Source organism: Erpetoichthys calabaricus, chromosome 8 (genome assembly GCF_900747795.2).
Source record: "Erpetoichthys calabaricus chromosome 8, fErpCal1.3, whole genome shotgun sequence".
In the NCBI taxonomy this organism is placed as follows: domain Eukaryota; kingdom Metazoa; phylum Chordata; class Cladistia; order Polypteriformes; family Polypteridae; genus Erpetoichthys; species Erpetoichthys calabaricus.
The window spans coordinates 73514527-73527570 of record NC_041401.2 but is presented as its reverse complement, the minus strand read 5'-3'; the positions used below and the strand labels follow the sequence as shown (position 1 = coordinate 73527570).

The 13044-nt window shown below is 39.7% G+C and overlaps 1 protein-coding gene across 2 annotated transcripts in view; it reads left to right on the top strand.

The window, feature by feature from the left end:
* The first annotated feature begins 8781 nt into the window (after positions 1–8781).
* Positions 8782–13044, top strand: part of LOC114655660 (clathrin heavy chain 1) — a 188272-nt gene continuing 184009 nt past the window's right edge. For both annotated transcript variants that reach the window (XM_051931312.1, XM_051931311.1), the window contains exon 1: positions 8782–9157. In XM_051931312.1, coding sequence (XP_051787272.1) covers positions 9116–9157 — 42 coding nt within the window. In that variant the 5' untranslated portion in view covers positions 8782–9115. The remainder of the gene's footprint in view (positions 9158–13044) is intronic.

Sequence of the window (13044 nt, the reverse complement as noted above, 5' to 3'; positions counted from 1 at the left end):
CACGCATTTTACAATTTTGGCATAATTACAAACCTTAAGTTAATTTATAGATGAGTAAATGTGTAACTTTCCCTCCTGCCTGTTTTAATGACCTATCTTGTTGCCTGAGGATAGATACAAAAGGTAGTGGAACTCATGAGAGCTATGGCAGGGATCTGAGCATTTTGTTCCATTCTATGTAATGAATGGTATAAAGGGATTAATAGGGTCACCCAAGGAACCTATCACAACAAAACTCTAATATATGTAGAAACTACCTACAAATAATTCAGACTGTCAAATTCAAGATTATTGATTGGTGTACCAAGTGTGTGGAAATTTTAATCTACAAGTCTAACCACTTGATGGTAACAGAGTTTGTCCAAAGTAAAGCTTTTTATGAGGACTGTACTAAAACTAATGAGCAAATTGGGAACAAAAGAATGCCTGATATATTTGAAATAAGCAGCACTGTAACTTGTATTTCAATCTATCATCTTACAAGTGAGTGACCTGCATCAGTTATGTGATCGGATTTCAGTTCATGTAACAGCTGACAAGGACATGTTGTGTTGAAAACAAGGTGACTGATTCTTATGTGTAGGACAAAATCCCCCATAACCAACATTCACAGACAACTTCAACATATCAGTGACAATGCCTGCATGGATGTTACATGATGTGTTATAATGGAACAAGTAACATTAAAGACAGATAAACAGACATTGCCAATCAACCCTGCAGTGATCATCTGCAGACTATCTCTGCTGAGAGCAACAAATAAAAAATCAACAAGCTCTTTACAAAGAATTGATGGGAGACAGTCAGAGAAATGAGGCTGCCAATGTGGGAAAGCATTGCTGTTTATGCACAATCATAGCAAGTGTCAACTGTGAGGGATCCTTCAGAATCACAGAACAGTAACGTAAATGTACGAATTGGCATGGCAATTTAGTAGAGATGTAAACATAGGATTTGAATGACAACTTCTTATTTACAGTATATCAGTACAGAATCATAAAATGAACATTACTTCAAGTATGACCTTCTTACAAACAATAATCCTGTTTTTCTCAACATATATGAGAGAACAAATTGACATTTAATGCATTTTAATTGTGATGATCTTAAACAAAATATTTATTCTTTTTCATTTATATATCATTATATTCATTCTTTCCTTCACTGTGACTCTGCACTGAACTGATTGTGCTTAGCAATTGACATCTGAATAGAATGGATCTCAATTCTTAATCAACTTAATTCTTCTAAAATAATATCATGTCTAGTTCTGAAGGTTCCTAAAGTCCTACTGACTACCGCACTACTTGTTAACTTATTCCAAGTGTCTATGATTTTCTGTGTGTAAGAAAAACTTCCTAATGTTTGTGCAAATTTTACCTTTAACAAGTTTCCAGCTGTGTCCCCGTGTTCTTGATGAACTCATTTTAAAGTAACAGTCTCGATCCACTATACTAATTCCCTTCATAATTTTAAACACTTCAATCATGTCTTCTCTTAATCTCCTTTTCTTAAACTGAAAAGGCTTTGCTTTTTTAATCTGTCCTCAGAACTAATCCTGTGTAGTTCTGGAATCAGCCTAGTCACTCTTCTCTAGAAATTTTTTCAATGCTGCTATGTCTTTTTTTTTTAGACTGAAGACCAAAACTGCACACAGTACTCCAGATGAGGCCACAAGAGTGCTTTATGCAGCTTCAGCATAACCTCCTTGGTCTTGTACTCCACACATTGTGCTATATAACCTAACATTCTGTTTGCCTTCTTAATGGCTTCTGAACACAGTCTGGTAGTTAATAGTATGGAGTCCACTACGACTCCTAAATCCTTTTCATGAGGTGTATTTTCGATTTTCAGACCTCCCGTTTTGTATTCATACCTAACATTTCTACTTCCTACATGTAAAACTTTACATTTACTGACATTAAATTTCATCTGCCACAAATCTACCTAAGCCTGTATGCTATCCAATTCCTACTGTAACGATTCAACTGATTCTAGATTATCTGCCAATGCACTTTGCTTGGTATCATCTACAAACTTAACCATTTTATTTCTTATATTCCTACCCAAATCCTTTATATATATTAAAAATAGCAGCAGCTCTAGCACTGACCCCTGAGGGACACCATTCTTAACATCACCAGATTCTGATAAGGTTCCTCACATCCTGACCCTCTGCTTCCTGTGTCTGATCCAATCTATGAACAACACCCTGAACTCCCACTTTGTTAAGTTTGAGGCCCAACCTCTCACACGGCACCTTATCAAATGCTTTCAGAAAGTCATGATAAATAATTTCATATGCTCCATATCTGACCACAGATTAGACTTTCTTTTTCCCAGCAACAATCTCTGTCTCTATAGAGGGAATTCCCAGAGACTCCCAGGTTGTCCTTCCAGCATGTCACTTCTGAAAAAACTGTGCCTAGAACACCTACATGGAAGTAATCCAAGGAACACTCCCTCCTCTGAAATGGAGGAGCAGCAGTGACTCTTCTTAGACATTTTCCTGGATTCTTGACTTCATTGCCCATGAAGTCAAGTGTTTGTCTTAGCTAACTTATAAACAAGGGCAGATTAGTTGGCTGTTCAGCACTTCTGTTTACCTCAATAGCCACAACACACAGCCACAAATCCATTGGTTTGACAACTAAGGCCACGGTTGACCTTGAACACAAGATGCTGAGGACTTAAGAACAATAAGAATTGGAAACATCCTATTAAACAATGCACCACCTTTCTAAGACTGGTAAATCATTTGAAATTTGTAATCAACAGTTGACATTTTCCTTCTTGCGACTTAAAAGCATACTCTTCTGTCCACCATAACACCAAATATTCAGCACACAGCCATTTCAATGCTTTGACATGAAGCAACTATGGAGAAAGAGTCTTTTGTATGTCCATCGCCTGAAGGGTGTTGGACCACACTCCCACCTTTACCCTTAGAGATAGGAAACCCATGCAGTGGCGACCATCACTTGTTTGGGCCAAGCCATACAAGACTGAAATAGTCAATGAGTCACCAGGTGCTCAATAATAAACAAGGTTCCACTGGGGTTATCTTAGTTTTTTATGCAAACCATCATGGAAGTCAACTCTGAATTACAGTTAGACCAGTTTCTCAAGGGTATTCTTTCACAAGCGTTAAGCTGATGCCACATTACATGACTTCTAGTCAGATGGGATATCAGCCTTGACAACTGAGTTACACACTCGCAAGACTGTGTCAGCTTACACAACTAGATATCGATGAATATGTGAAATTAACTGACTGAATTATGTAATTCCAGCAAAGTTTCACACTCCCAAAGAATCACTATATATATATATATATTGTTGCAGATGGCCGGGGTCATTACCTGGCTGGGACTCCTAAAAGGACCGGAAGGTGGTGGGAATAGCTTCCGGGCCACAAGGGGGCAACCGCCATGGAGCAGGAGAGGACCACGGGAAAAGAGAGAGAAGTTTCGAACTCGTTGGGACCTGTGGCCACCGCCAGAGGGCGCTTTAAACCTCGTGGGACCCGGATATTGTTACTTTCGCCGCACTCTGCAAGATGGCGGAGGAACTTGCCAGGGACGCACGGAGGGCTTCCGGGGCAAAGGGCAGCACTTCCGCCACACCAGGAAGTGCTGCCGGATGGACGTCATCAGTCACCTGGAGCACATCCGGGCAGGAATAAAAGGGGCCGCCTCCTTACAGTCGAGGAGCCAGAGTCAGGAGTGGGAGAAGGACAAAGCTCCCAGGAGGAGAGTAGAGGCGGCAAAGGACTGAGATAGAGAGTATTTGGGGTGATTATTGCTGTGTGCATTGTGTGCTGTGTGACACTGTGTTTATTAAGGACGAATAAACGTGTGCTTTTTATAAAGATGTGGATTCCGACTGGTGGTGTCCGGGATGTCTCACTATATATATATATATAAATATACCTGTATATATATATATATATATATATATATATATATATATATATATATATATATATATATATATATATATATATATATATTATATACAGTTAGGTCCGTAAATATTTGGACAGAGACAACTTTTTTCTAATTTTGGTTCTGTACATTACCACAATGAATTTTAAATTAAACAACTCGGATGCAGTTGAAGTGCAGACTTTCAGCTTTAATTCAGTGGGGTGAACAAAACAATTGCATAAAAATGTGAGGTAACTAAAGCATTTTTTAACACAATCCCTTCATTTCAGGGGCTCAAAAGTAATTGGACAATTGACTCAAAGGCTATTTCATGGGCAGGTGTGGGCAAGTCCGTCGTTATGTCATTATCAATTAAGCAGATAAAAGGCCTGGAGTTGATTTGAGGTGTGGTGCTTGCATGTGGAAGATTTTGCTTTGAACAGACAACATGCAGTCAAAGGAGCTCTCCATGCAAGTTAAAAAAGCCATCCTTAAGCTGCGAAAACAGAAAAAACCCATCCGAGAAATTGCTACAATATTACGAGTGGCAAAATCTACTGTTTGGTACATCCTGAGAAAGAAAACAAGCACTGGTGAACTCAGCAACGCAAAAAGACCTGGACTACCACGGAAGACAACAGTGGTGGATGATCGCAGAATCATTTCCATGGTGAAGAGAAACCCCTTCACAACAGCCAACCAAGTGAACAACACTCTCCAGGGGGTAGGCGTATCGATATCCAAGTCTACCATAAAGAGAAGACTGCATGAAAGTAAATACAGAGGGTGCACTGCAAGGTGTAAGACACTCATAAGCCTCAAGAATAGAAAGGCTAGATTGGACTGGCTAAAGAACATCTAAAAAAGCCAGTACAGTTCTGGAAAAAACATTCTTTGGACAGATGAAACCAAGATCAACCTCTACCAGAATAATGGCAGGAAAAAAGTATGGAGAAGGCATGGAACAGCTCATTATCCAAAGCATACCACATCATCTGTAAAACACGGTGGAGGCAGTGTGATGGCTTGGGCGTGCATGGCTGCCAGTGGCACTGGGACACTAGTATTTATTGATGATGTGACACAGGACAGAAGCAGCCGAATGAAGTCTGAGGTGTTCAGAGACATACTGTCTGCTCAAATCCAGCTAAATGCAGTCAAATTGATTGGGCGGCGTTTCATGATACAGATGGACAATGGCCCAAAATATACAGCCAAAGCAACCCAGGAGTTTATTAACTCTTTCAGGGCTGATGTTGACTTTTGTCAAAAGGAGGAGTTGATGATGGTAATCAACTGTAAACTGTGACAAAACCCACCATTACATTATATTTGGACTCTTGTTGCTAGAAGGAAAGTTAGATTCAGTGGTTTGACTGAAGTCTTATTCCAGAATGGATTAAATTCATTTTTTCCTCAGAATTCTACATACAACACCCCTTAATGACAATGTGAAAAAAGTTTACTTGAGGTTTTTGCAAATTTATTAAAAATAAAAAAAATTGAGAAAGCACATGTACATAAGTATTCACAGCCTTTGCCATGAAGCTCAAAATTGAGCTCAGGTGCATCCTGTTTCCCCTGATCATCCTTGAGATGTTTCTGCAGCTCAATTGGAGTCCATCTGTGATAAATTCAGTTGATTGGACATGATTTGGAAAGGCACACACCTGTCTATATAAGGTCCCACAGTTGACAGTACATGTCAGAGCACAAACCAAGCATGAAGTCAAAGGAATTGTCTGTAGACCTCCGAGACAGGATTGTCTTGAGGCACAAATCTGGGGAAGGTTACAGAAAAATTTCTGCTGCTTTGAAGGTCTCAATGAGCAGTGGCCTCCATCATCCGTAAATGGAAGAAGTTTGAAACCACCAGGAATCTTCCTAGAGCTGGCTGGCCATCTAAACTGAGCAATCGGGGGAGAAGAGCCTTAGTCAGGGAGGTGACCAAGAACCCAATGGTCACTCTGTCAGAGCTCCAGAGGTCCTCTGTGGAGAGAGGAGAACCTTTCAGAAGGACAATCATTTCTGCAGCAATTCACCAATCAGGCCTGTATGGTAGAGTGGCCAGACGGAAGCCACTCCTTAGTAAACGGCACATGGCAGCCCACCTGGAGTTTGCCAAAAGGCACCTGAAAGACTCTCAGACCATGAGAAAGAAAATTCTCTGGTCTGATGAGACAAAGATTGAACTCTTTGGTGTGAATGCCAGGCACCGCTCATCACCAGGCCAATACCATCCCTACAGTGAAGCATGGTGGTGGCAGCATCATTCTGTGGGGATGTTTTTCAGCGGCAGGGACTGGGAGACTAGTCAGGATAAAGGGAAAGATGACTGCAGCAATGTACAGAGACATCGTGGATGAAAACCTGCTCCAGAGCGCTCTTGACCTCAGACTGGGGCGACGGTTCATCTTTCAGCAGGACAACGACCCTAAGCACACAGCCAAGATATCAAAGGAGTGGTTTCAGGACAACTCTGTGAATGTCCTTGAGTGGCCCAGCCAGAGCCCAGACTTGAATCCGATTGAACATCTCTGGAGAGATCTTAAAATGGCTGTGCACCGACGCTTCCCATCCAACCTGATGGAGCTTGAGAGGTGCTGCAAAGAGGAATGGGCGAAACTGGCCAAGGATAGGTGTGCCAAGTTTGTGGCATCATATTCAAAATGACTTGAGGCTGTAATTGCTGCCAAAGGTGCATCGACAAATTATTGAGCAAAGGCTGTGAATACTTACGTACATGTGCTTTCTCAGTTTTTTTATTTTTAATAAATTTGCAAAAACCTCAAGTAAATTTTTTTCACGTTGTCATTATGGGGTGTTGTGTGTAGAATTCTGAGGAAAAAAATGAATTTAATCCATTTTGGAATAAGGCTGCAACATAACAAAATGTGGAAAAAGTGATGCGCTGTGAATACTTTCCGGATGCACTGTCAGGAGCTGTCATCAGAGGAAAATGCTTAGACATACAAGAATCAAAGGCAATATATAGCAAAATTAAGTGGTGGGGGTGCTCTTAGGTCAGTGTGTAGTTAGTGTTTTGGTGCAATCAGTACAGTCTGAAGCAATGCACAAAACAGAGCAGAGATATTAATAGAGTTCAGGAGTAATCCAACTGCACTGAACTATACAACACTGTGCAATTTGCCAGTAGATGCACTGGAGTGTTTCCACTTCATTGACAGTCTTGTTGCTCAGGATCTCAAGTGGGAGCTAAACATCAGTTTGCTCATTAAGAAAGCTCAGCAGAGGATGCTTTTTTGCAGCAACTGACCTGACAGAGACAATGATGGAGCATTTTTACACTGCCATCATTGAGTTCATTCTCACTTCCCCCATCACAGTCTAGTATGCTGTTGCCATAATCAAAGAAAAGGTCAGATGGCAGTGTATCATGCAAAATGCAGAGAAAATGATTGGCTGCCAGTTGGTATCATTGCAGGATTTACATGCTATCAGTATTGTCAGGTAAGCAAAATCATAGCTGACAATAACCATCCTTCATATGGACTACTTTGGACAATTCCTTCTGGCAAGAGAATGTGGTCTATTATGACAAAAACCTCTGGACACAAGAAGAAATTTTTCGACACTGCAGTATATGAATATGGATGGGTCCTGTTGATATGTTAATTCACTTAACAGTGTCTTAGGAATGTTTGTTTTCGCATTTTTCCACTTTTTATGTATGTTGCACCAAGTGCACTAATGGAAATTCCAAATGCAATAATGATCTATTCTGATGAACATGGATAATCATAATCAGGGTTGTTTCTTGCCGATTCTGTTGGGATAGAATCAGCCATGGACGGCAAAAATCACGATTTACAGTTACCAGAGACGCAATGAAGATCTGGGCAAAAGAGTGATAGGAATGGAAATAACACGGGAAGAGGAGGCGATGGAGGCCAAAGCGTAGGTGGATGGATAAAGTTAAAGATCTGAAGGGAAAGGGCTTGACTGGCAAGGAGGTGCAGGACCGAGCTGTTTGGAGATGCGGTTGATCAAGCACATCGACCCCACACAGAAGTTGGGGAAAAAAAATGAGGAGGAAGAAGAAGTAATCTGCCCGTCTGTGGGAAATGGGAGCAAACCCCTGTAGGAATGTTAAGAACATGTAAACTGTACACAGAAAAATGCCATAAAACATTTAAGACCGAAACACTCATAATTGGTGTTGTTCTTGCCGTCCACCCGATAATGTCAAGACAGACTCCCCACAACTCAGTTTTGGAATACACCGGTTCAGAAAATGAATGGATGGGTGACAGCAAGGCAAACCAAGAAGCGAATGTACAAACTCTAACGGAGCGTACACCATTTTCATTAAGTATTTTAGAGCGGCTAATACTGATTTTTGTTTGACTTCTGTCACATACACATATACAAAATAAATTAATGTAATGGTGAGATAATTGCAGACAAAACGCTGTAAACAGATATCGGAGTAGCAAATTTCTTATATGTTCGGTTCGGGATTCAATTGCTTAGACTACACATACTTCCCAGGAAATGTACAGCCGCCCCTTAAAGTGACAACTCCCTACAGGCACGGTCGTTGAACGGACAAGCGCCAATCAGGAAATGACGTACTTTCACGAGGACGCATGATGTGGCAAAAAATCAGAAGGTGATTCAGAAAAAAAATAGTACCCCGAAAGTTAACTAGTATAGCACGAACAGAACATCTACTGGGAGAGTTTAACTTTTTATACATATAGAAACAATGTGAATTCAAAATATGTCAAAACTAAAATTATGATACCATACAGGTTGACAAAGATATGTATTCTTCGAGCACGAGAGTAAAGTATCCCTCCGCAGAGTCCCGGTTCAGAGTCGTTTCCGGATTGTTCCTCTGCTGAAGCTGTTTCCGCCGCCATTGCAGGTTTCCAGAGTTCGGGGTTGCGGCCACTGCTTTTTTTCATTGAGGAAAACCATAAATTAAAAATAAAGCATAGGGCGGGTAGAGTAGAGTAGTTTATCATATTCGTCTTTTTTTGTTTTTGTTTCTTTGTAAGAGAAATAAAGCATATTAATTCAAAGGAAACCCCCTCTTCATTAAACAGCCCCTACAGCCATTCTTGGACGCTAAGCAAGACCTTTCCGAAGCAGTGGGTTTTGGACCCGTTTGAAGAAGTCGCCGTAGGAACCATCTGAGAGTAGAAGCAGTGGACGCCACGATGGCCCAGATACTTCCCATCCGCTTCCAGGAGCACCTGCAGGTAGGACATAGTGCGGGTAGCTTGTGGAGGGGGCAGTGAAGAGAAACTAGTCTCCTTAGCCGCCAAGTTTAACCTTCAGCGTTCGGAAGAGAGCGAGAAAAAACGAGAAGTGAGATATCCTGGAGAATTTCGGCCTCGCAAACGCGGAGCCTAGTACGATTAAAAGAACATCGAACTAACGAACTAAGTAATGAAAACAATACGAATCGACGAGATAATCTAAGACTTTCTTACGCGAATCTGTATACAGAGGCAATAGTGGTCATGTTGAGCAAATATGTTTTGACGGACGTTAAGGGTTTATGCAGAAACGAAGCGGCGTCCGTGCAATGTGTGGTTTGAAAATAAATTGTTATTCACAAATGAACTTAGCTGCTAATGACACTCCGCGTGCTTTTCCGGTACGCTAGCCGTTCTGGGCACTTTGGAGTTATTCGTCTAAATTCAAGAACCTGAAATACAGTTTTTAGGAAACGGCAGTTACTGTAAAAAGTACAGTACATTTTCAGTTACTTTTGGGTTTAAATGTCACATCAAATTGTAATAGCTTTAAGACCGAAAGAATAATGCTGCTGGGTGTGTTGAGACTGTGCCTCCCCACGCCTGCATTCCTGTGAACACACCTTCGCAGGAGACACTGCAGGTGCGCAAGGTGCTTTACTGGGTAAGTAGTTAGATGTACGTGGCACCTGTCATTTGATGCTCGTGATGCAGAATTCATTCGACTCTTTGATGCGTAATATCTGAATTGTACACAAGTTAAACTCTAAAACGAATGGAATTCAAATCGTAAATATTTTCTCCTCTAAATTATGCAGACATACAAATTATCCCCTTCATTGTTTGGTTTACTGTTTGTCAGTTTTTAGATAAATTGTACTAATTTACATTATTTTGAACTGGGCAATTATTTGACTGTATTCCGGATATACGTTACATTTTAGCACCATTCTTTCAAACATAGATAAGAAAATGCTATGGTTAGTTGAGAAAACGGTAATGACGATCATTGAACATTGATTCTGGAAGACTGGACTTTGACAGCCCCATAGAAAATAATAAATCGGAAGTGAACTCCCCTAGACTTTCTTGAATACTCAGAATTGGGGATGGATATTTGAGGAGTAAACCGCAAGATGATAATTTTAGTTTTATATTGTGTACATTAAAGAACCATCAACAATAATTCAAATTAATAATATATGAAACAATTTTTTTTAAAGTAAAGCTGAATATATTGAACTTCGCAGCTGCATGAATAAAAGGTAAAGTACCACTTCTCGTTAACGGAAATAGCCCTAAAGTTAATAGAAATATACGTTTTGTTCCTAATACTTGTATGCAAAATTTGGTTGATCTAAGTGAAAGTGTACTGAAGTTATAGTGTTTACATGCACACACACAGACAGACATAATTCCAGAGATGGTATTTTTGGACTCAGGTCTAAAACGTTGAGATTCATCAAAATCTCGAAATGGAATTTTTGGAGGATTCCAATACTTTCCCTATACTTCGTATACAAGAAAGTCAGAGAGGTCTAAAATGTTGAGATTCATCAAAATCTCGACAACGAATCTTTGGACAATTACAGTACTTTCCCTATGCTTCGTTTATGAAAAAGTAAAAATATTACTGTGATTCTGAGGTCTAAAACGTTGAGATTCATCAAAATCTCGACAATGGATCTTTGGACAATTACAGTACTTTCCTTATGCTTCGTTTATGAAAAAGTAAAAGAGTTAACTGTGTTTCTCAATGCTTGATTTTATTTTGAAATTCCTTGTTTAAATAGAGATGTTTTGTTACTGTTGTATGTGGAAAAACAAGTTACTCGTCTTATTGTCTATGGATGATACATACATTTGCAGGGTAGTTTTTAATATAGGTATATTTTGTGAACCTACTTAACATTATATGGGATTACAGGTGGGTGCAGCCAGTCACAGTAGCGTTGGATGTTATTTAGTCCTGGATGGAGTGTCAGGTCTATGCATTTCATGTTCAGGCATGGACTTGGTTAAGTAAAGCATATGGGAAAACCCACACAGATAAGAGGAGAGTGAATATGTATACACCTATGTAGACAGTGTTTGGCTCCAGTGTGTCATGGATTATTCTTTTGGGCATAAGGTCACTTCTTGTGTTTCTGACTCTTCTGCAGTCATGTCAGGTCACAGTAATGGTGATTTTTGACATTAATGGACTTCTCAATAAACAGTTTCCATGTGATCAGACTGTTAATTAGTGCTGTTACAATGAACTGCCGATGTGTCTTCAGGAAAGCATCAGGAAAACGTGTTCAGAGCACAAAACTGCATTTTGCATCCTGACAGCATACGTGCAGTCATTGCGTTACCAAAGAGTTTTTGACCAAAAAAGAAAGTAGTTGTCACCTTATCCAGATCTCACTCCCTCTGACTTTTTTTTTTGTTCCTGAAATTAAGATTGAGTTTGAAGGGAGGATGATTTGCTGCCATGTTAGAAATCCAGGAAAAAATCGGCTAATTTTCAGTACATGGTAATAAAAGATTGTTTAACAGGAATGTGAGAATTGCTGGGAAAAGTGAATTGCATTTTGAGGATACTATTTTGATATAATTTATTGGATTTTGATATACTCTGGCTAAGGGCCTTGCTCAAGGGACCAATGGAGTGGGACAGGGACTAAAATGAAATTGTTGTAAGTTTCATAATAAAGCATATTTCAAGAAGTACTACAACCAGAAATATTTTCTTTAAATGTTATTTTCCCATGTGCTTTTTAGTAATGGGAGAGAAAACAATTATCTAGTCTCTTCTTTAAATTCTAATTTTGTCATGTTTTTATGCATAATGAGAAAAATGTTTGACTTTATAGAACAGTAACGGTGACCATTTTTGTTCAGTGACAATTTGAAAATATCCATGGAAATAAAGTAAGAAACAGGAAAGATGTTTTTTCCACAATACAGTACGTTTGAGTTGAAGGTAGGACTCCTGAGCAATGAATGAGGGAGATGATAGAATCTTCAGGTCAAATGCATAGTATTGTGGGAGTTACATCTTTCCTGTTTAAATTCAATGTAAAGTTTTCAGGAAGTAACAGTTAATATTTTTGCAGTAAAAGCACATGTGGTTGTTTTGACTATACAACTAGTTAAGAGACATGGGGGGATTACTTGTATGGCTTGGCAATAAAACAACAAAGATAATTATTATGAAATAACTTTTCCTCAATAGAAACCTAAGACATGGTCAATAGAAAGTCGATATAACTCATTTCATCCACGTTTTGACAGACAACTTGAAAAGCCAATGATAGTGAGAATAGCACCATTCATAACCAATCATGTGGCTGAACTAGAGTTACTTCCATGTCAGTTTAGTTTGCAAACAGCATGGAGATGACGGCAACACACGTGCTAATGTTTGGGTTGCAGGAGCCTTGCACACCAGTACCTCGGGAGTGGGAACGAGATAAAAGAGAAAATGCTGACAGAAGATGTCAACAAAAACTTGGGGGGAAAAAAACTGCATTACTGAAGAAGACACCTTAGCGGACACAGGCCAAGGCTCAAAAGATGAGAACATTATTGAAAAGAATGGTCCAAAGAATTTGGTAGTGTGGAGATATTTTGGGTATTTAAAGTCTGACAAGAAGCGGAGTAGCATTCACTGCAAATTCTCAAAAGCATGTTCCACACAAAGACTGTTAATACCACTAATCTTTTGTACCATCTGAAGCAGTGCCATTCTTTGGAACACGCATGATGCCAGACTTTACAGTCCCAGACCCAAGCAAGTGCTGCACTAATGGAAGATTTCTTGTGCCTGCCTTTTTTTTTGCCTTGGGGCATGAGCTGACCACAATTTAGTGAATGTCAATTTTGTTAAGTTCTCCTTTGTT